General features: G+C 42.2%; 1 protein-coding gene across 4 annotated transcripts in view; it reads left to right on the plus strand.

Moving 5' to 3' along the window:
* Positions 1-24,786, plus strand: part of LOC127629100 (formin-like protein 3) — a 75,716-nt gene that overhangs the window by 25,044 nt on the left and 25,886 nt on the right. For 3 of the 4 annotated variants that reach the window (XM_052106160.1, XM_052106159.1, XM_052106161.1), the window contains exons 2-12: positions 6,810-6,893; positions 7,383-7,463; positions 8,117-8,193; positions 11,521-11,604; positions 12,509-12,643; positions 13,271-13,379; positions 15,841-15,917; positions 18,405-18,498; positions 20,210-20,284; positions 20,383-20,493; positions 20,988-21,137. In XM_052106160.1, coding sequence (XP_051962120.1) covers positions 6,810-6,893; positions 7,383-7,463; positions 8,117-8,193; positions 11,521-11,604; positions 12,509-12,643; positions 13,271-13,379; positions 15,841-15,917; positions 18,405-18,498; positions 20,210-20,284; positions 20,383-20,493; positions 20,988-21,137 — 1,077 coding nt within the window. The remainder of the gene's footprint in view (positions 1-6,809; positions 6,894-7,382; positions 7,464-8,116; positions 8,194-11,520; positions 11,605-12,508; positions 12,644-13,270; positions 13,380-15,840; positions 15,918-18,404; positions 18,499-20,209; positions 20,285-20,382; positions 20,494-20,987; positions 21,138-24,786) is intronic. The other variant, XM_052106162.1, reaches the window with a different exon arrangement.

Below are 24,786 nucleotides of genomic sequence, written 5' to 3' on the forward strand. Positions count from 1 at the left end.
TGCTTACATTGATAGACATCTTTAAAGAGAGCAGCTAAACCCCCACCTCTCCTACCTTCTCTGCAGACACTCAAATAAGTAAAGTTAGGAGGGGATGTTTCATTAAGGACTGTTGCACTACAGCTGTCTTCTAGCCAAGTTTCATTTAGAAACATAAAATCCAGGTTGTATGTGCTTATTAAGTCATTGACTAGAAGTGATTTATTTTTAAGTGAGCGGATGTTTAAAAGTGCTAACTTAACAGTTTTTGTCCCCACAGCAATCTTAGTTTGGCGTGTAATAGGCACCAGATTAGATGGGTTTGCTGTACGGCTTTTGAAGGCCTTAGACTTTCTATGATGTAATCGTACAGCAATAGAGAAAGATACAGGCACACTGGGTTCCGCTTGTTTTGTAAACATTTGAGAAAGTTACTGTTATCATAGCGGGGACCCAACACATATCACTGAGAGCTGGTATCAGTTGTTTTTGGTTCACCTCGAGCAGATGGAGGAGGGTGTGAGCCCTGGCGTTGTGGCAGAGGTCGAAGAGCTCTCACTGGAGGAGGGGGAGGGCGAGCTGGGCCCGCAGGTGCTTGAGGGGCCTGACGTTTTTTGCTTGATATCTGGGGGCTTGCAGCAAAAGAGTGGGATAGTTTGGTTCCAGCATACACCAGTTCTTCCATTTTCTCTGAGAAACACAGATGTGGAGATGCTGGAGAGAGGGATAACGTGTCTAGGGAGAGGGGCTGTAATATGCTGTCCTGGTTTCCCTGGATGTTTTCCAGGAAGTCGTCCTTGGGTGCTGAATCTTGGAGCAGTTCTAATATGTCACAGTCTGTCTGTGGTGAACTTTGTGGGCAGGGCTCAGATGAGATTGTGTCCATGAGCAGAAATTGTTGTGGCTGAGTGGTGTTATCATTGTCCTTGTGTGATTTGTCAACTGCATGTCCATTCAGGTGCTGAAGTGAAGTCCTGTGGTCATTCATACTGTGTCCAGGTGTGTGTGTGCCATTCAGATTGAGTGGATTGGCACACATTGCAGAAGGATGATTGAGGGAGAAGTAGATATTGTCCTTTAGCACTCTTGAACCAAGTTTGTTTGGGTGGTGGCCATCCTGTCGAAACAGTTGCCTCTGACTCCAGAAATGATTGAAGTTGTCAATTAAGTTAACTCCTTTTATATTGCAGGTTTTTGCAGCCATGTATTAAGCCCAAGCAACCGTGAAAACCTGTTTGTTCCGCTTGCTGGAAGTGGTCCACTGATGAATGTTTGAACTTTCAGTCTTTTAAGTGTTTCAAAAAGTTCATTGAAATCCTTCTTAAGGAGTTCTGACTGCTCTTTATGAATATCATTCTTCCCCACATGAATGATGAGTCGATTTGCAGTCTTATGTTTCATCAGAATGTTCTGAAGTTCCCTGTTTACATCTGAGGTTGTTGCTTGTGGAAGGCAGCATGTAGTTGTATCCCTGCTGCTAATGTTTCTGATTATGGAGTCACCCACTATCAGAGTCCTGGGCCCGGTTGCGCTCTGAGCTGAATGCCGCTGTCTGCTCGACCTTGAGCGCCAGTTCACATCAGTGTTAGCTACTGGCTGATTCAGTCTGTGTTCGATCACATTCATCATGTTTGGGGATTCCTCATTCATTAATACTTCAAATCTGTTCTCAAGATGTATAGGCGGTGGTAGGAAACCAGTGTTTGCAATCCTTGTCAGAGCCGTATCTGGGGTAGAGGATGCTACTGCGGCAATATGAGATGCTCGTGACAATCTGATGTCTCGAGTGCCTTTTGGTCTCGCTCCCTGTTTTTGCCATTGATTTGTAAGTCGATCGGCTTGTTTCTCTACACTCAGTATGGCCTGTCGAGGAGCACTAGATTCATGGGACTCACCGGCTGTATGCTGAGGGCGTCCATGATGAAGCTCTGTTGTGTGTTCCGTCTGGTATGGTGGTCCTGTAAATAACTTTGTTTCAAGAACTGCAATCCTTTGTAAAAGTCTGTGGCAGTTAGTGCAGCAAGTAGATTCCAGAAGAGGCATTTTCTCTTATCCTTTTGAATGTAGGCAGTTGTGTTTTCCCTGCCCTGGAATGAAAACTTTCAGTGGGAGGCTGGTCGGATAAAGAATTCTGCTTTTTATTTTGTAGTAGTCCAAGCTTTTGAGCACTGTGCTGATTTGTTTAAGTTAAAATTAGTTAAAATTAGTTGATAAAAGGAGATAAAATATGAAAATATAAAAGCGATAGAGCAAAGCGCAGAGCAGTAAGCAAGAGCGTCCGAACAGAAGCTGAGCAGGAACTCATACGTTCAGACAGAACACGTTGGTCCCACTGAAATCCTTTCAGAGGCTCCTGGGGCATATGGCATCCTCAGCGATGGTCATGCTGTTTGGATTGATGCATATGAGACCACTTCAGCACTGGCTACAGTCCCGAGTCGAGAGACAAGCGTGGCGTCACGGCAAACACCGCTTCCTTGTCATGCAGGCTTGTTGCCGCCTTTTCAGCCCCTGGTCAGACCTAGAGTTCCCCTAGGCCAGGTCCTCAGGCACGTCGTGGTCACGACAGATGCCTCCCAACAGGGCTGGGGTGCTGTATGCAAAGGGCACTCAGTTGCCGGCCCTTGGACCAGTCCGCGACTACATTGGCACATCAACTGCCTCGAGTTGCTGGCTGTACTACCTGCTCTGAGGAGGCTATTACCTATGATCCAGGGAAAGCACATGTTGCTCCGGACAGACAACACAGCTACGGTAGCGTATATCAACCGCCAAGGCGGCCTACGCTCTCGTCGTATGTCACAACTTGACCGCCGTCTCCTCCTTTGGAGTCTGCATCGGCTCAAGTCGTTGCGAGCCACTCATATTCCGGGCCAACTCAACAGCACAGCAGACACGCTGTCGCGGCAGGTTGTGGCCAGGGGAGAGTGGAGGCTCCACCCTCAGGCGATCCAGCTGAGTCGATTCGGCCAAGCACAGGTAGACCTGTTCGCTTCCCCAGAATCCTCCCATTGCCCACTGTGGTACTCTCTGACCGAGGCTCCCCTCGGCACAGATGCCTTGGCACACAGCTGGCCCCTGGGGCTACGCAAGTATAAGTTTCCCCCAGTGAGCCTACTTGCACAGATGTTGTGCCAAGTCAGGGAGGACGCGGAGCAGGTCCTCTTAGTGGCCCCTTACAGGCTGTCCCCCTCCACCTTGAAAGTGCATGTTGCCGCCATATCGGCACATCACGATGCAGTGCACAGTAAGTATTTAGGGAAGCACAATTTGATCATCAGGTTCCTGAGAGGCGTGAGGAGGTTAAACCCCCCCCCCCCAGGCCATGCCTTGTGCCCTTGTGTGACCTCTCCGTGGTCCTTCGGGGAGCTCCCTTCGAGCCCCTTGAGTCAGCAGAGCTAAAGGCGCTCTCTCTGAAGACCGCCCTCCTGACGGCATTCACCTCCATCAAGAGGTTAGGGGGCCTGCAGGCATTCTCTGTCCGCAAACTGTGCCTAGAGTTCGGTCCGGCGTACTCTCACGTCATCCTGAGACCACGACCGGGCTACGTGCCCAATGTTCCCATGACCCCTTTCAGGGATCAGGTGGTGAATCTGCAAGCACTGCCCCAGGAGGAGGCAGACCCAGCCTTGGCTTTGCTGTGTCCAGTGCGTGCTCTTCGCATCTATTTGGATCACACACAGAGCTTTAGAAGCTCTGAGCAGCTCTTTGTCTGCTTCGGTGGACAGCGGAAGGGAAGCGCTTTCTCCAAACAGAGGATCGCCCACTGGGTCGTCGATACCATCATTATGGCATACCATGCCCAGCACGTGCCGCCCCCTGCTGGCCTGCGAGCCCACTCTAGTGTTGCGGCCTCTTGGGCCTTGTCCCACGGCGCCTCTCTAACTGACATATGTGGAGCCGCGGGCTGGGCAACACCTAACACCTTTGCAAGGTTCTATAACCTCAGGGTTGAGCCAGTTTCTTCCCGTGTGTTATCAGGTGACACAAACAGGTAAGTTCGGGTCAGCTGGCCATGTGTATCGCTTGTGCATAGCGCCTTTCCCGTCCTTTGAGGCGAAGACTTGCATTCTTTCCCCAGTTGCGTTCGAAAGAAGAATGAACCCTGGACGTTCTTCCTCCCTAGCCTAGCGGCCACCATGTCTTCGGAGAGACTCGCTGCCGCCTCAGTACAGGCATCAACAGCCCCCGTACTGAAGTGCTCCACATGTGCTGGTTGTCCCCCTAGGCAACCCTGTGTGATGTATATTCCACAAAATGGTTTCCCTGCCGGTAAACCACGTCTTCTTGGCCAGAGGGCATCTGTCCTTGGTCGCCGTGTTTGTAGTAACTCCTCCCCCCTTGGGTAGGATCTTCTACGACGCCGCTCCGCACGATGTGCTTCCGCTCCTAACCGGTAAGACCGTGTGTTGTATTCCACCTAAAATCCCCCCCAGCTTGTACCGTATATTTGGCCCCCAGCCGAACGGTTTTGTTCCTTTTTTGAGGAGAACAATAGAGAGAAGGCCCCGGCTGGGCCAGCCAGTCCTTATAGTTCTGAGCAGTTACCCGTTACCCTAGGTGCAGGGGATCGCATCATGTCTGCAAGTGTGTTGGGGGTAGTTATGCGACGGCTTGCTGCGCTGGCTACGAGGCACACAGGCGTCTGCCCATCTCGCACCGCCAGTCTGCGGAACTCGGTTCAGCTCTTGTGGCGTTTCCCATTGGGACCCCTAGTGCCAATCGATCGGAATCTCATCATTGTCTGGCGCGCCGAACGAGATCGCGGGTCCACCGTGAAACGAACCGGCAACCTGTGTCCCTCCGGCCACAACACTGAACCAACCGCTGAATTGGCCGGGTCTTTGGCTCGGCTCCTCAGTGCGATACCTGATGTGTGTTTGCAGCGTAAATCCTTTTATACCCGGGGGGGTGGCATGCAAATTCCACACAGCAATTTTCATTGGCCTTTTCTCAAGATCAGAGATGTCTGGGCTCCGCAGGAGCGACCCCTAGTGTCAACTCACCGACTCAACGTCTCATTCCCTCCATCAGGGAACGGAGGTTACTTCAGTAACCGAGACGTTATCATCCTCTAAGCTTAATAAAGTGTGTAAATTCTGTCCCAAACTCATGTCATTTGTTGAGGAAATGTTTCTATGTTAAGCTGATTGGGATACCCAAACAAACCAGAGCCACAGCGTTACGCTTTTGAAAGAGAATTAAAAAAACGTACAAATGGCTTACTTATAGTTGTCTCTGCATTTTACGCTGGGACAGGATATAATGTATTTTAGGTCTTTGGTCCCATTTCATTTGGAGGAGAAAATAAAAAAGATGAAGTGGGATTATTTACAGTATAACCATATTCATTACTATTATAAACAGGACACATTCCTTCGGTTACTATGGACATCTGGAATGCACAATGTCTGTCACAATTGAGAAAGAAAAATAGAAGGGGAATTGTGGGAGGGATTGCTAATACTACAGATTCTCAGACAGAGCCAAATTACATTCTCCAGGGCCTCTTTTTACACATTGTCATTTCTGCTTAAATTTTCTTTGCTTGCCTTTTTCAGACATTACAAAACCTAGTTATCATCAATGGGCTGTCGGCCAGTCGAATGTGATTTCAAACCGAACAAATATAAGACATGGTTGAATTGGCTTGTCGGCTGATTCTGTCTGCAGTTGTGTTAAGCACTGGAAGCTGAACTGTTAGAGAAGCAGACACCTAATTTGTGACTAAACTTCACATAAACGTTATTTTACATACTGCATCCATCTCTAGCCTTTCCCAGACGTGTCCTCGAATATGATTCATATGGGCTTGTGGAAAGAAGAATTCACTATACGTACAGTGGAAACTGCATAAAATACATTCTCTTTCCACAAATCATGCAGTCCATACCACTGTAAAAAAAATTATATTTATAATGAAGTGGTCATGTTATTTCACTGAGATACTGTGGGGTTCACATGTTTCCTTTTGAAATGCTTCTATTTTGCATTTTCAAGTTCAAGGACTAGTTCACCCCCCAAAAATGAAAGCGCTCCCATCATTTACTCACCCTCATGCCATCCCAGATGAGGATGACTTTCTTTTTTCTGCTGAACACAAACTAATATTTAAAAAAAAATCTCATCTCTTTTGGTTCATACAATTGAATTGTGACCAGAATCTCCCAAAAACACATTGTGACAGGGCAGAGGGCGGGGCCGGGTCGTCATTCTACACACCTGGTCCCTTATCAGGCTAATCAAGCCTCCGAGAGGGATAAAGGCAGACTACGGACGGTGGTGCGACAGAGAGAGTGTTTATAGGCAGCTGTCTGTGTGCTGTCAGACATATGTGTGTGTTTGTGTCTTTTGGTTTTAGTTTGTCATTAAATATTATTTATAATGTCAAGCCGGTTCTTGCCTCCTCCTTTCCATTAATCCCTTTACACTGTAGGTTAACAACAACATAGCTACACTCTGGCAACCATTCACAACACCATAACATTGTTTTTGAGGTATTTTACATGGGCAAGGACCAATCACTTTTTTTTCTTCAGAAAATGTAAATATCAAGTTTTAGATTAAGAATGTGAATTTTGCAGGAAGACATTTATTTGTATGTTTCTGATGCTGACGAGCTAAAGAGATATATGACCACAAACAGGATGTAAGAAGTCAGCACAGGAAGTGAGGTCATAGGCTGCGAGGTTTCTTGTGTCAGGCAAGAAACCGCTGTGGCCCAGAGAAAATGAGGATAGAGTTATCTCTGCAAGGTCGTCGCCATGGTTACAGAGAGGAATACATGACTTCCTGTGTGTTCTGATGCATAAGCTCTGTTTGTTTTTCAGAACTCTATGAACCTGCCTCCAGATAAAGCACGTCTCCTCCGGCAGTACGATAATGAGAAGAAGTGGGACCTCATTTGTGACCAGGTATAAGCTTCACAATGAACCAAGTTTGTTGGCACACCATTGCCAAATCTACACTGATAAATGGGCACAATAAAAACATCATAAAAGTGGTTCATATGACAAGTTCATTATATTCAAAGTGTTCTAAAGCTAAACTATATTTGTGTGTGAGGGTGAGTAAAAGATGACTGAATTTTTATTTTTGGGTGAACTATTCCTTTTATTGCAGGATCATGCAGGAAAGAATGCAAACATGCTAAATTACTTGTATCATTTTACATGTGTATTTTTTAGAAATACTATTTATAAAAGTATAGTGAGGGAAGTAATATGTATCTTGATAAATCTGTTGTGCCACTGAAGAAGGGAGTTAGTTTAAGGGAATAGTTTAGGTATAGTGTAATAATTAACATAAAATGGTTGATAACATATGTGTGTTAGATAAAACAGATAATTCCTCTGTTCAACATTGGAGTTTAATGTTTTTGCCCCCCTTGTCTGTGCTGTTAGGAGCGTTTCCAAGTGAAGAATCCTCCACATACATATATCCAGAAACTACGTGGATATTTAGACCCAAGAGTCACACGTAAGGTCAGCATCTTAGTCTGCATCTCACTGTCAATAATATCTGTTAATTTTAGATGTCTAGCCAACTGCACTAATATATGACCTATGACACTTAAATTGATCATATAATAAATTAATTGTTGAATTTCATAGTTCAATGTAATATGAAATTATACTATAGCTTTTTGTTAGAACTCAAAACTCCCTTTTAGTCAGAAAAGACCCTTTTATTGAAATTAAGCTGGAAAAACCTGCCACGGTGTAATACAGGCTTTGCAAAGAGGCCCGACAACAAACCAGCAGCCTGTGTGTAAGCGCAACAAAGCGCTGTTGCTCATTTTAAATGCGAAAAGAGTGTTTACATAGAGGTGCAGTCCATTTCATTTTAAGGGTCAAAGAGAGCAAATAAAAAAGAAAAAGTATGATATGAACTCTTTAAAAAAAGAGCAAAAAAAAAAAAACATGAATAATTATGATCATAAACAGCTCTGTTAAATTCCTTTAATCTAAGCTGGGGGTTTTCTGTGCAATTCATTGGAGTTGACCCCTTTGGAGCACTAAAACACTGACTGCACTAGTTAATGTTTATTGCAAAGTTTTCATTATTTTTATTATGGTCATTTTGTCTAGTATTTCCCCAAACATGCTGATAATCATCAGTTTTTCTCTGTGTGCAGAAATTCCGTAGGAGGGTGCAGGAATCCACCAAAGTTCTACGGGAGCTGGAGATATCACTGAGAACCAATCACATCGGGTGACTAATTCCTGTCTCTTCTCTTATAATCCTTCTTTTACATCCCTCCGTCTTGTACTGATCTCTTCAAATACTCCTCCTAGCAATCGCCCAGACTAATCTCCCATGATCCAACAGTAACCAATACTGTAAGGTTATAAGGCTCCTGGACACAGTTTGGGGAACAATAGCACTGCTAGTGGTATAGGCGGGAAGCTTTGGTATTGTTTAGCTTTCCCCTCTAAAGATTCAGTCTTTCTTTGTTCTTCCTGTTGTAGAAAGCTAGATGTAGTGTTTGCCCATGCACAGATCCCTGCTGTCGAGGTGTTGTGCCAGCTTCCCCATGCTTACAGCATTTTCTGTAGGTTCGGCAGCTCCCAGATGGTTTTTATTCATTTCTCTCACACACACACACCACCCCCTTAGCAGCTTTAGCCAGCAGGAACCTTGGTTGTATATGCTGGAGAGCCAAGAAGCCTGAGCATTCAACAATGCAGTGTGTGAAAGGACACGTACACACACACATACATGAAGGTTCATAATTCATGTTGATGAATACAAGCCTGCCACACACAATGAAGTACAATGAAGCACTAGGAAGATCTTCTCGCTGTTTTTATACTCTTTCCTCTTAGGCTCACACACATACACACACAAACAAAAACAATGTGTAGTAAATGGTAAACTGTAAAACTGTTGTAATACACACAACTGCATTAGAGAAAAGAGTGCTTTGTTAAAACCAGGCCCATATGGAATCTGTGGATTATCATTTGTGCATTATCTGCATTGAATTTGATGGAAAATCTGCAGAATCGATTGCATTTAATGCATTTAAACATAATTAAATGTGTTAATCAGAGCTGAGAGTACTAGACGCTTATTGGTGGCTGAAGTAAAACTTTCTCTACATAGCACTTTTTAAAACAGTATAAGTGCTTTATTCAAATACTGTCCATGTGGAAGGAGATACATAAATAAATAAAATAAGAGAGTTCATAGAAATAAAAAAAGAAAATAAATAAGCATCAAATTAGCCTAAATGTGTTGTAAAAAAATACACAAGGGGCGGGGCCTGTGTAGAACTTTGTAAATGATTGGTACTCCTTATGTTCACCAGTTGCGGATATCTGAACCAATTGAACAGTAGGCTCTTCGCTTTAATAAGACTTAGTGGTAATGTGTTTCTCATCAGGAACAAAAGCAATAGAATAGGCTTGCTTTTTTCTCAGACTTTCTCGGGCTGAATTAAATGGTACAGAAGACTGTTTATTGCATGTGTCCGATTCCTGGCCCCTTTCCGATGTGCTACTATTTGCTTTGCCAAGACAATCTGAAATAGCATCTGGCCAGACAGAAAAAGAGTGTAAAGGGGAGAAGGGAGGGGGAGGTCGTTGACAGGAAGCTGCTGGTCTAGTGAGCCCTCCAAACCACCTTTTCAGTCTGAAAAGTCTATTTAATCTTTCTGTGTTGCTCAATCCAACTGTCTCTCTCTTCTTTCTTTCTTGTGCTATTTCAGAAGTATTGTAGCTTCTGATGTGACTTTGGCCACAAAAAAAATATACATAGATCTTGAAAATAGAGATTTTGTTGTAACCAATGTGATGTATTTCCAATTGAAATTTAGAATTATTCCTGTGGCTCGCTAATTAGGTTATGGGTTTGTTTCCAAGGTAACATACAGAATGTAAGGGTAAGGATGTCTGTTTTGTTCACCACTCATATATTTTTTAGGACACTATTGGTGAGGTTTAGGCTAAAGTTTTAGGTTAGGGAGGTATGTTTTACTCATTAAGGTGAAGTGAATAACATTTATTATCTTGTTACAATGGCACCTGTCATGGGGTGGGATATATTAGGCAGCAAGTGAACAGTCAGTTCTTGAATTTCATGTGTTGGAAGCAGGAAAAATGGGTCAGACTGGGTCACAACATTTTTAAAAACTGCAGGTCTTGTGAGTTGTTCCCGGTATGTAGTGGTTAGTAACTACCAAAAGTGGTCCAATGAAGGACAACCAGTGTACCGGCGACAGGTTCATGGGCACCCAAGTCACATTGATGTGTGTGGGCAATGAAGGCTAGCCCGTCTGGTCTGATCGCACAGAAGAGCTACTGTAGCACAAATTGCTGAAAAACGTAATGCTGGCCATGATAGAAAGGTGTCAGAACACACAGTGCATCGCAGCTTGCTGTGAATGGGGCTGTGTAGCCGCAGACCAGTCAGAGTGACCATGCTGACCCCTGCCCACCGCTGGAAGTGCCTGCAATGGGCACATGAGTGGCAGAACTGGACCATGGAGCAATGGAAGAAGGTGGCCTGGTCTGATGAATCACATTTTCTTTTAGATCATGTGGATGGCCGGGTGCTTGTGCGTCGTTTAACTGGGGAAGAGATGGCAGCAGGCTACATCATGGGAAGAAGGCAGGCTGGCGGAGGCTGTGTGATGCTCTGGGCAATGTTCTGCTGGGAAACCTTGGGTCCCGGCATTTAAGTGGATGTACCACCTACCTAAAGATTGTTGCAGACCATGTACTCCCCTTAATGGCAATGGTATTCCCTGATGGCAGTGTCCTCTCTCAGTAGGATATTGTGCCATGCCAAACCAAAAAAATGTTCAGGAATGGTTTGAGGAACATGACAAAGAGTTCAAGGTTTTGACTTGACCTCCAAGTAGATTGAGCATCTATGGGATGTGCTGGACCAACAAGTCGATCCATGGAGGCTTCACCTAGCAACTTATAGGACATAAAGGATCTGCTGCTAATGTCTTGGTACCAGATACCACAGGACAGCTTCAGAGGTCTTGAGGAGTCAGAGCTGTTTCTTGTGTTCTTGCTTTTCCTATTAAAATGGCTAGTATGGGTGGGATATATCAAAGAGCTTTACCCAATGTTTTATTTTTTTTTTCAAATAGCCAACAGCCTTTAGTTTACATCACAGCCATGAATTTGCTATGTGCTAGTCGGTATTAGGGGAAGGGACATTTTCATTCTAGACAGTATTTCTTTGGATAAAAATATTTGTTATGTTTTCCCACAAGAGTCATTTTTAATGCATATATGTGCTCAAAGTTAATTTGGTTAGCTTTTAGGTGTAAACTTGAATATAGATGGCTTCTAAGCTAATAAACATGGACTAAAATTAACAAAACTTTGATTTCATGATGCCAGTACACAAAAAAAGAGCATGATTTTCATCTTTGTCTCTATCTGCCTGTTGTATTTCTTTACATAGTTTCATTTTTTGCTGTTTTTCATCATGTTGACGGTTGATGTTGTTGATGGATGTACAGTATGGAGTGTGTCTGATTTCTGTAGGATATTAACATCTGTCTCTCTAATGTGGTAGGTGGGTTCGTGAATTCCTCAATGATGAGAACAGAGGGCTGGACATTCTGGTGGAGTATCTCTCCTTCGCCCAGTGTGCAGTCATGTGAGTGACACACCCTAAAAACACCATCACAAAACTCAAAACACTCCAATCCGCCAGTCTGCATTTAAAAGCTCCCTCCGTAACAAGAAGCTGAGCTGCTACTGGAGATACGGGCTGTATAATGATCATAAACATACTGGAGAGGCACGTTTTTGTTTTGAGCTTAGTCATGCCTTGCTATAATATGCTCAGATGATCCTGTGCTGCTCTGCATATATTCGCGGATTCCCTGTTACTGAGCTTTGTGGCTAACTCTCCAAATCCCAATGTCCTGTTCACACTGACAGCTATTTTATCACTGGAGGTCAACAGCGTTGAGGTTCCTGGCACTGAATGGCCTTCCATTATTTGCAGAGGCATACATAACTGCCAATAGGTTTTAAAAATCTGATTTCAAATTAGATAATTTCCTGTTGAAAATAAGACGTCATTCTAAGCAATCAGTGTTTTTGCCTCTAAAACTTAAATTAAGATTCTGCAGGAAAATCTGCTTATATAATGTAGAAAGTACAGCAGTGCATTATACATTGTATCATGAAGAACAGTTATTAATGCATGAATCAAACTCACTCAAAATGCCCACAATCAGTGACATGGTTTTCCACGCATCAGTTTTTAATTATATCCCTGCATGTGCGCAGAGACAAATCATATACAGCAATGAAATTACTCCCAGTGACATTAACTAAATATTACCTGCACTCGGTTGCAGTATGTCACAGGAGACAGATCAGGAGAGGAGATGTGAGTTCCACTGTCTTCACTTCCAGTGGTAGTCGCCTTAGCTTCACTCCTTCTTTACATAAACTTGAAAATTGCTGCTACTGTACAGCTCGTTGTCAGTTTGAACGCCCTTTTACCCCCCTGCCCTCTTTATGTGCGATTCCCTGTGTGTGTGGCTCAGGTTGGGTTTTGAAGGGCTGGAGAATGGCGAGGACTGCTCGCTGGACAAGGCTAAATCCTGGAGCAGGTCCATTGAGGATCTGCACCAGAATGGCTGCAATACGCTGGTGCGATCTGTGCCACAATCTGTCCTCCGGTATGTACGTGCCATGTATGGTCTGCTTGTGCTTGCTAAGCTCTGCCTTGGTTTGAAATTATGTTTGCGTATGTTCATAACTTGCATTAGCTTGGTTCAGGCTGCTAGCCAATCTTGGCTAATTAAAGACCCCATGAAATCGCTTAAAGAGCACAGTATTCTTTCCTATTTTAGCGTATTTCCTATAGAAACAGGAAGTCTGGGCTAGACATATAGAAAGGAGAGACATTCTTATTTATGAGAACATTTGAATCAACAAAAATCAATAAATAAATCATCAGTATTTTCTGATTTTAATTTCATATGGTCTTTAAATACAAACATTTAATACACTGTTTTGAGACTGATTTGGAATTTTTCAACAACTTGACATGATGAACTATTGTCCCATGCTTAAAACAATTAGCACCCTATGTGTTAGTGCTCTGCATCAAAACTAGGAGTCAAAATGCTTGCATTATTTTACCCACTGAGCCAAAGCCACACTTCCTGAGGGTAGATAACACACAAATAATGAATTTCTTTTTTGTGTAATATGCGTGAGTAAGTGTTTATGCATGTGTGTATATTATGTCTAATCCAAAACAGTTTTTGTGAATTGCTGTCAATCTTTATCTTCTGATACAGTTATGGCTCAGCTGCCAACAGCAAAACCATCAAGAACTCCAGATTAGTGAGTCAAAAGGATGACGTGCACGTGTGCATCATGTGCTTGAGAGCGATCATGAACTATCAGGTACAGGATGCATTGAGCTGATTGGTCAGAAAAGCTTCAGGGACAACTAACCTGATTGCTGAACTGTAATTTCGTTTTCTCCCTCTAGTGGTTTTCCAAGCAAGAGACATAACCTATTACAGGTGAAACTCGAAAAATTAGAATATCGTGCAAAAGATCATTAATTTCAGTAATTCAACTTAAAAGGTGAAACTAATATATTATATAGACTCATTACAAGCAAAGTAAGATATTTCAAGCCTTTATTTGATATAATTTGGATGATTATGGCTTACAGCTTATGAAAACCCCAAATTCAGAATCTCAGAAAATTAGAATATTGTGAAAAGGTTCAGTATTGTAGGCTCAAAGTGTCACACTCTAATCAGCTAAACACCTGCAAAGGGTTCCTGAGCCTTTAAATGGTCTCTCAGTCTGGTTCAGTTGAATTCACAATCATGGGGAAGACTGCTGACCTGACAGTTGTGCAGAAAACCATCATTGACACCCTCCACAAGGAGGGAAAGCCTCAAAAGGTAATTACAAAAGAAGTTGTATGTTCTCAAAGTGCTGTATCAAAGCACATTAATAGAAAGTTAAGTGGAAGGGAAAAGTGTGGAAGAAAAAGGTGCACAAGCAGCAGGGATGACCGTAGCCTGGAGAGGATTGTCAGGAAAAGGCCATTCAAATGTGTGGGGGAGCTTCACAAGGAGTGGACTGAGGCTTCAAATGTCGTATTCCTCTTGTCAAGCTGCTCCTGAACAACAAACAACGTCAGAAGCGTCTTACCTGGGCTAAAGAAAAAAAGAACTGGTCTGTTGCTCAGTGGTCCAAAGTCCTCTTTTCTGATGAGAGCAAATTTTGCATCTCATTTGGAAACCAAGGTCCCAGAGTCTGGAGGAAGAATGGAGAGGCACACAATCCAAGATGCTTGAAGTCCAGTGTGAAGTTTCCACAGTCTGTGTTGGTTTGGGGAGCCATGTCATCGGCTGGTGTTGGTCCACTGTGCTTTATTAAGTCCAGAGTCAACGCAGCCGTCTACCGGGACATTTTAGAGCACTTCATGCTTCCTTCAGCAGACAAGCTTTATGGAGATGCTGACTTCATTTTCCAGCAGGACTTGGCACCTGCCCACACTGCCAAAAGTACCAAAACCTGGTTCAATGACCATGGTATTACTGTGCTTGATTGGCCAGCAAACTCGCTTGACCTGAACCCCATAGAGAATCTATGGGGCATTGCTAAGAGAAAGATGAGAGACATGAGACCAAACAATGCAGAAGAGCTGAAGGCCGCTATTGAAGCATCTTGGTCTTCCATAACACCTCAGCAGTGCCACAGGCTGATAGCATCCATGCCACGCCGCATTGAGGCAGTAATTAATGCAAAAGGGACCCAAACCAAGTACTGAGTACATATGCATGATTAGACTTTTCAGAGGGCCGACATTTCTGTATTTAAAATCCTTTTTTTTTATTGATTTCATGTAATAGTCTAATTTTCTGAGATTCTGAATTTGGGGTTTTCATAAGCTGTAAGCCATAATCATCAAAATTATATCAAATAAAGGCTTGAAATATCTTACTTTGCTTGTAATGAGTCTATATAATATATTAGTTTCACCTTTTAAGTTGAATTACTGAAATTAATGAACTTTTGCACGATATTCTAATTTTTCGAGTTTCACCTGTACATTATTTTTATTTATAAAATGAGTACATATACGCTGTGTTCACAAAGTTAGTGTTTGGGCTTTACAACCGTCTTTATCACAGCTGTGATTTTAAAAATGTCCAGTACACACTGCAGCAGAAAGAAGAATTGAATTATGTTTGTACTATCAGATGACTGAAGTCAATCCCCTTTTTTATCTTCTCCATCTTAACAATAGTAAATATCAATATTTATTTAATCTTTAAGGATTTAATTTTATTCTAAACTATTTTGGGCAACTCATGCTGCTTTCATCCTCTCAGTAAAGAAATAAAATGTTATGTCCAGTTATGTCCAGTATTCTTCTTGCTGCAAACACTTACCAGGATTTTTGTCTCACTCTCTGAATACACTATAATTTTTTTTAAACTGTAAGTTTTTCTTTGTGTGTCATTCTTTTCTGTCAATCACTAATGTTAGGTGATAAACATCTCTCAGGCAAATTGTGCGATTTATCCCATACACTCCTCAATAATTAGATGGTTCAAATCAATCGAACTCGCTCTCCAAATTCACTTGTAAGTCCTCAAAACTTCAAGAGTCACTTTGGTTATAGTGTGCGATTGTCAATCTCTTTCATATCCAAACTAAGTGGGAACAAAATCATATTTTGCACTCTAAACAGTGCTAGCAATTGTATTCTGCTGCTGTGTGACCACAGCCTTAACTTTAGGTTGCACATGTTGAAGAGCATCATTTACGCAGTTATTGAGTTGTGGTAAATGTATTTATACTGAAAACCACATTGTTCATTCCTTTTTCACTTTAGTATGGCTTCAACCTTGTCATGTCTCACGCACATGCAGTCAATGAGATTGCCCTGAGTTTGAACAATAAGAATTCAAGGTAAGAACTGGGGCTCTATTTTACTCCCTTTAAAAATGTTATGGTGTTCGATATTGAAGGACATTCAGCTGTAATTACCTGATGGAATACCTTCAGTTCTGGTTGGGCTGTGAAGTTGTGGATTAGTCTTTAGAGAGGATTAGTGTCAGGCTGAGCTGAGCAAATTTGTAGTCGGAGTTTAGATGAGTTCACACTCAAGCATGGAAAACCCCCCTGCATTAGGTGACATCACTCTTCAAGACCATCATTCTTGGAGCTCAATGAATTTGTGTACCAAGGTATCACTTCAGTCAGAGCCTCATGCATCACTGACCACGTTTGGATACACTTACAAAAATGGTTTATTCAAGTGTTTTAGCAGAAAGTGGCATTCTGAAATGTCACTAAGACATGAGAGGAAACAACATTCCGGTTTACATGCACTGTATAAGCGGTGCACTCTTTACTCCCTTATACATGTGGCTCGGGCAGTTAGCAGCTTTCTACACAGCAATATCATTTTCTGGTGACACTTGTGTAAATAACACACGTCATCCAAGGAAGATATCACTATTTTACTCTGTGTTGATTTGCTTTACTTTCAGATATTCCAGAGTTGTTGCTGTGTTTGTTTCCTTAACTTTCTATCGCTACCTGCAGCTGAATTGTGATGTTGCGCATGCAGTATATGCTGAGATTAGAGACAGTCGATATTTTACATTTGTGTGTATAAATGGATATAGTTTACAGGATATGTGAATTTCCCGCTGTACTCCCAGAAATTTTTAATTCTTTCCACTGTGTTGACATGTTGTTGGGCTCCATCCTATGACGTTTGTTATCCCAGTCTGTTCCATGCACGCGCACTCTTCAAATATCCAATTTATTTTAAGATGTTCCTCTGACCTAATCAAAACTCATTTGTCATCTATTATTGTAGCTTTAAGCCTTTGCTGCATCATAAAGTACACTGTTAAAAGTGGTAACCTGCAATTGTTATCTTAAAAGAATAGTTCACCTAAAAATGAAAATTCTCTCATTATTCACTTACCCTGATGTCTTTCTTCAGCAGACCACAAGTTAAGATTTTTAGAAAAATTTTGAAGCTCTGTGGGTCTTTATAATGTAAGTAAACGGGTGCCATGATCAGGCTGCTGGCTATTTGATGGTCCAAAATGCAGATTTAGGAAGTATAAAAGGAATCCACACAACTCCTGTCAATCAAGTATTGTCTTCTGAAGCAAACCAATAGGTTGGTATAAGAAACAAATAACTTTACATCGCTGCTTCCATCCAGCACTGGGATGCTGTTTGAAATTAACTTACTCTCGCGTGATGTTTGTTGCTCTGTTGTATGCAAAGCACGCACTTCCCACTTCTCACGTGAACGCGCCATACCGTTTACGTCACTGATGCATCCTGCTGGTAGGAAGCGATTTGTATTTTTTTTATGTTAATAAAGTTTTAATTATCGATTTGTTTCTTACACCAACCTATCAATTTGCTTCAGAAGACATTAATTGATCGACTGGAGTCGTGTGCATTACTTTAAAAAATGCCTTTTGGACTGTCAAATAGCCAGCAGCCTGATGGCACCTGTTTACTTGCATTTTAAGGACCTACAGAGCTTCAAAATGAAGAAAGACAGTCATACACATCTGGATGCATCAGGGTAAATCATGGGAGAATTTGAATTTGTGGGTGAACTATTCCTTTAATGAGCTATTTTTACCTGACCAAAATTTTTTTTATACCCTTTTCTCCTCAATTTGGAATGTCCAATTCCCAATGCACTCTAGATCCTCATGGTGGCGTAGTGACTCTGAGACCGTCAATCCGCGCATCTTATGACATGGCTTGTTAAGTGCGTTTCCGCAGAGACATAGCGTGTGTAGAGGCTCATGCTATTCTCCACAGCACATCCACACACAACTAACCACGTGCCCCACTGAGAGCAAGAAACAAATTATAGCCATCATGAGGTGGATGTCCCATGTGACTCTACCGTCCCTAGCAACCGGGCCAATTTGATTACTTAGGGGACCTGGCTGGAGTCACTCAGCACACCCTGGATTCAAACTTGTGCGGTTGAAAAATTAACCCAACTACACTGTAAAAAGTGGTAACCTGCTATTTTGCCTTAAAGAGCTATTTATACCTAATCTAAACCTAAAAATCAGTTTGTTAGTGTAACCTAATGTATTCAGGTTCATTAATGTTAAATAATATTTTTTACTTTAAACAACTTTAGATTGTCAGCATCAGAAATTAACCCTATGAAAAGCTCAAGCTAAAAGAGAGCTATCAACCCCTCCTATCATATTTCAGATTTTTTAAATTGTGTAACAATGGACACAAAGCTGCAGCTCTCACTGAAGGATAGATCTAAGAAGGTGTGGGTGTGTAATGATCTGTCAAGTTGGTAATGTTACCCTTCTTTTTGTGACAATCCTGCTCTGTCTTTCTGGTCTGGTTGAACACTCACAGAATATATTGTTCTGCCTTTAGAACAAAGGCGTTGGTCCTGGAACTGCTGGCTGCTGTGTGTTTGGTGCGAGGAGGCCATGAAATCATCCTCTCAGCATTTGATAACTTCAAAGAGGTAGAGCAAGTCATTATTCATTGAATATCTTGCCGCCATAGCTCTCTTCAGTCGTTACTGATCGCAATGCATTTGCAAAGTTTGAAAATGTGGTGGCATGAATGAGATTTGAGAGAGTAAATCTATTAGGTTTATAAAGACACAAGTGTGACTAAATGATGACAGAATCTTCATTTTTGGGTGAGCTATTTCTTTAAATGTTGTAAAGATGTTTTTATTTTGGACTTGAAGAGTGTGGGGTCACTTTTTCTCACAAAAAAAGCAATTGTATCTAGCCATGTCTAATGGCAGAATAATTTTCTCTCTTTCTAAATAGTGTGCATTTGTGGGAAAACACCACATCTTAAGCCAGTCGTTTCATTAAGCCCACTTCTGATAAAGATTAGTGTTTAGGGGGGAATTGCCTGCCGACTCAACTGTTCACTCAACCTTTCCAGTTCTGCTTGCCTAGTCATTTAAATACCGGAAATGGGCCAATTACTCCATAACTGGCTGAATCTACCCTGAGAAAATATAAAAGAGCTAATCAATTGGCACATTTCCACTGCGCGTTACGGTTCGACTCACCCCAACTCTACTCACTTTACTTTTACTTTTACTAGTTTGCATTTCCACTGCAGTTTATTGCCCCTCAACGTGGGTGGGATTATAGGTTGATCGTCATAGTTGCGCCGCCTCTACTGCTGTGACATAATCTTAAATACGACACGAACTGACCAAAACAATAACACAATCACTAGCTGTTAGCTCTCCCTCCCATTGCTTGCCGGTTTAGATAGCGTCCATTTGGTCGAACCCCTTCCACTTTTCCTTGATGGTTTTGTTGTCACTTCTATTTTTTTTTTACTTTTCCCTACACTGTTGGTAGGTCCGGTGGTAGCCATGTGTGGCCAACAGCTGAGACAGTTTTGACGTCACATTTAGTATCGGCTCGGCTCGCTTGGAACCTCGACCTAAGTGGTACTAAAAAAAGGTACCAGGTACTATCCACAGTGGAAAACCCCCAAAAAGCAAGCAGAGTTGAGTTGAGTCGAGTTGAACCGTGCAGTGGAAAAGCCCCAAATGCAGCAGTCACAACAACAACTCATTGCTATTAGAGAGAGAGAGAGAGAGAGAGAGAGAGAGAGAGAGAGAGAGAGAGAGAGAGACTGTTAAATGAAACAAAAACAAAGCTTAAAGTTTCTATTAGAACTAGTCTTCAAAGAGTCTGTGTTGAACAAAAATTTTTTTAATTTAGAGGCATGAATTAAATGTCCCACAATCAATTCAGTTGAGCATTATTTGTACAAACAAGAAGCTGTTGTTTGGTCTAATCAAGCATTTTAAAAACGTAATCTTTTGAATTTGGCCATTTTTCCATTCTGTTTCGCTGCCTTTCATCATACCATGTTGAAGTGTGAGGGACTAGTCTAGCTGATGCCTCTTTTGTTGATTGAATTATTTTGCTTATTCATGAAGTCTATAATAATGACTAAATTATGCTGGCCAGGCTCCGTGTTATTTTACCCAGTAACCTCAAACTCATTCTCATTAATCAGATCTAAAAAAGGTTCTTTGTTATAGTATATGTCTCAAATTATTAAGATGTTGATGTGTGAGGATTTGATTATATATTAATACACTTGTTTAATCACTTTAAAAATCTGCTAATTCTGGACTCTGTTCATTGGGTTTATATGTTTAAAATGATCAAAAATATTTTAAACTTCAGGTATGTAAGGAGAAGCACCGCTTTGAGAAGCTGATGGAGTACTTTCGAAGTGAAGATGGAAATATCGACTTCATGGTAGGTGCATAAAAGCACTGCATTGCATTTTCTATTCCTATTTTGTGTGAGGAGAACCTTTTCTAAATCATGTTTGACTGTGCTTATTTGTGTCTCAGGTGGCTTGTATGCAGTTCATCAACATTGTTGTCCATTCAGTGGAGGACATGAACTTCCGTGTACATCTGCAGTATGAGTTCACTAAACTGGGTCTTGATGACTTCTTAGAGGTACTCAGTCAATGCTCACTGTTAATTAGTGCCAAGAGTTATTAATCACTACCGAAATACTATATGTGAAATAGTCATAAACATGTTTTAACTTTCATTTCTAAAGCATTAACAATCATTCTAAGTAGTTCCTGAACATTCAAATATATATGAAAATCTATTCATCAATGTTTCATTACTGTGTAAAATGAATGTACATTGACTAAAGATCTGCTAAGCATTATACAGAACAGGATTATTTGTTGTTTTATTTATTCTTTAATGTTATTAATGAAGGTAATGAAAGTGCTACCAAATATATATCCAGTGTTTTATATGGGAAACATTTTCACTCTGAAGTGTACATAGAAATAAAACTTGGAAGTAGATTTGTGCATCATACTGATAAAGAAATTACTAAATTAAATCAATCAAACACACTTCGTGGAGATATTTTTAAAGTCTTGAGTAACCACATGATGAAAACCTTGAGAAATCCCATTGTTTCCTCACAGAAATCCAAGCACACAGAGAGTGATAAGCTGTTGGTGCAGATCCAGGCATACCTGGATAATGTGTTTGATGTTGGAGGACTGCTGGAGGATGCTGAAACGAAAAATGTGGCCCTAGAGAAGGTGGAGGAGCTGGAGGAGCATTTGTCACACGTAAGTGCCATTCTGTACTCCTCCTGACATGATAACATGTTTATATTACACCAAATCGCACATAAATATGAAGATAACCATAATAGTTATGAACAGTCCTGCCATTTAGGAAATGAGAACATCAGGTACACACTTTAATTGTTAATTTATTCATTGTTATAACCTGTTATTAACTTAATTGGATCTGTAAAGAATAAGCATACACGTAAACAACTTTGATTTGATTAATGGAAGACAGATTAAAGACAAATAAATCTCTATTCTAAATATAGACAAGTCATTTTTATTTAAATAGTGCTTTTCACAACACACATCATTTCAAAGCAATGTTATTTCTTAAATGCCTTAAAGCCTTATAAACAGTGTGTATATGTATGTATGTATACATATATATATATATATTAGGGCTGTCGATTTAACGCGTTAATTCAGTGCGATTAATTTGATAAAAAATAACGCGTTTAAAAAATGTACGCAATTAATCGCCCCCGGACTGTAATAAGGAAGATTCCTTCCTGAGAAAGCTTGTAGTACCACCTGTTTACTCCAGTGGGCAGTAAGTTAACTTCAGCTGTATGAGCAACACACAGTGTATACAGTGAAGAAATCAACCCATCAGGAAGCAAAAACACTCGCAAGTGTTCAAAACACTTGATGGAGCACAAATCCGAATTAAGGAATCTCAAGATGTGTTCTAAGTATTAAACTATATTTAACTTGACACAGTGACCTAAAAATGTTATATCTATGATGCAACGCACACGAGACGCTACACAAGCATGTCTGACGCAGGTGTAGATTGACGGGCTCTCTAAGCCCTCATAATAAATCTTGAACTGATTGACAAATTCACTTGTGAAATGGATTGTTGTGAACTGTATGCCAATGATTGACTGTTCAATAATATGGTAGTAAACAGTACATTGTATTCTAAAGCTGCTTTTTGTATTGGCTTATTAATGGTTAACTCTTCTGCCACAAGAATCTAATGCATTTCAATTTTCTGAATATTATTTTATATATATATATATATATATATATATATATATATATATATATATATATATATATATACACACACACACAATCACCAGCCACTATAGGCACACCTGTACTTATTCATGTGATTATATAATCAGCTAATCGTGTGGCAGCAGTGTAATGTATAAAATCATGCAGATATGGGCCAGGAGCTTCAGTTAATGTAAACATCAGCCATCAGAATGGGGAAATTTTTTTATCTCAGTGATTTAGACAGTGGCATGATTGTTGGTGCCAGACAGGCTGGTTTGAGTATTTCTTTAACTGCTGATCTCCTGGGATTTTCACACGCAACAGTCTCAAGTCAAGTGGTTTTTATTGTCATTCAACCATATACAGTTAGTACAGTACACAGTGAAACGAGACAACGTTCCTCCAGTACCTTGGTGCTACATAAAACAACATAGGACAAACACAGAACCACATGAGACTACACAGACTAAATAACATACCTATATAAAGTGCACGTGCAAACATGTGCAAAAAGTACGGGCAGTACAATAAATTACTAAAAATGAACAGGACAATAGGCACAGTGAGAGACCAGTACACAGTAGTGCAAAAAGATGTCAGTTTCTAAAAATGCCAAATGTAAACATAACATACTACGAGATAGTGTTCTATGGACATAGCTGTTATTGAGGTAGTAGCCAGGTATAAAGTGACAATAATTAAAGTGCAACTCAGGACACGTGTGTGTGTGTGTGTCAGTCCAGTCTCTGAGTATTGAGGAGTCTAATGGCTTGGGGGAAGAAGCTGTTACACAGTCTGGCCGTGAGGGCCCGAATGCTTTGGTACCTCTTGCCAGATGGCAGTTTGTGTGAGGGGTGTGTGGGGACATCCACAATGCTGGTTGCTTTGCGGATGCAATGTTTTTTGTAAATGTCTTTGATGGAGGGAAGAGAGACCCAGATGAACTTCTCAGCTGTCCTCACTATCCTCTGCGGGGCTTTGTGCTCCGAAACGGTGCAAGTCCCAAACCAGGCAGTGATGCAGCTGCTCAGGATGCTCTCAATAGTCCCTCTATAGAATGTAGTGAGGATGGGGGGTGGGAGATGTGCTCTCCTCAGACTTTGCTGGGCTTTCTTGGCAATAGAGCTGGTGCTGAGGGACCAGGTGAGGTTCTCCACCAGGTGAACACCAAGGAATTTGGTGCTCTTGACAATCTCCACAGAGGACCGGTTGCTCTGTGCTCTCCTAAAGTCAACAACCATCTGTTTTGTTTTGTCCACATTCAGAGACAGGTTGTTAGCTCTACACCAGTCCGTTTGCCGCTGCACCTCCTCTCTGTATGCTGACTCATCGTTCTTGCTGATGAGACCCACCACGGTCGTGTCATCGGTGAACTTAATGATGTGGTTTGGGCTGTGCATTGCTGCACAGTCGTGAGTCAGCAGAGTGAACAGCAGTGGACTGAGCACACAGCCCTGGGGGGTGGAGATGCTGTTCCCGATCCAGACTGACTGAGGTCTCCCAGTCAGGAAGTCCAAGATCCAGTTGCAAAGGGAGGTGTCCAGGCCCAGCAGGTTCAGCTTTCCAATCAGGTGCTGAGGAATGATTGTGTTGAATGCTGAGCTGAAGTCTATGAACCGCATTTGAACGTATGAGTCCTTTTTATCTAGGTTGGTGAGGGCCAGATGGAGGGTGGTGGCGATGGTGTTGTCTGTTGAACAGTTGGGACGATACGCAAACTGCAGTGGGTCTAGTGAGGGGGACAGCTGGATCTTAATGTGCCTCATGATTAGCCTCTCGAAGAACTTCATGATGATGGGTGTGAGTGCGACGGGACGGTAGTCGTTGAGGCAGGACACTGAAGACATCTTTGGCATTGGGACGATGGCGGCGGCCTTGAAGCACGTTGGAACATCGGCGCAGCTCAGAGAGATGTTGAAGATGTCGGTAAGAACATCTGCCAGCTGGTCTGCACATCCTCTGAGCACCCTGCCAGGAATGTTGTCTGGTCCAGCAGCCTTCCGTGGATTGACTCTATGTAGAGTTTTCCTCACATCAGCCGTGCTAAGACAGAGCATATGGTCGTGGGGGGAGGGGGGTCTTCCTCGCCACCACGTCGTTCTGCACCTCAAACCAAGCGTAGAAGTCATTCAGCACATCTGGAAGGGAGGCTCTTTGTCACAGGCATCTGATGTTGTCCTGTAGCTGGTGATGGTCTGGATGCCCTGCCACATGCACCGCGTGTCACCGCTGTCCTGGAAGTGATTGTGGATTCTCTGGGCGTGTGCACACTTTGCCTCTCTGATGGCCCGGGACAGTTTGGCCCTTGCTGTTCTTAGTGCAGCCTTGTCGCCTGCTCTGAAGGCGGAGTCTCGGGTCCTCAGCGGTGCACGCACCTCTGCAGTCATCCACGGCTTCTGGTTGGAGCGTGTGGTGAGGGTCTTGGAGAAGGTGACATCATCAATGCACTCACTGATTTAGCTGGTCACTGATGCTGTGTATTCCTCCAAGTTGGTAGAGTCGCCATATGTTGCAGCCTCCCTGAACATGTGCCAGTCAGTACACTCAAAACAGTCCTGAAGAGCAGAGATGGCTCCTGCTGGCCAGGTTTTCACCTGCTTCTGGAGTGGTTTTGTGCGTCTGACGAGCGGTCTGT

Source organism: Xyrauchen texanus, chromosome 35, assembly GCF_025860055.1.
Source record: "Xyrauchen texanus isolate HMW12.3.18 chromosome 35, RBS_HiC_50CHRs, whole genome shotgun sequence".
NCBI classification, from domain to species: Eukaryota; Metazoa; Chordata; class Actinopteri; order Cypriniformes; family Catostomidae; genus Xyrauchen; species Xyrauchen texanus.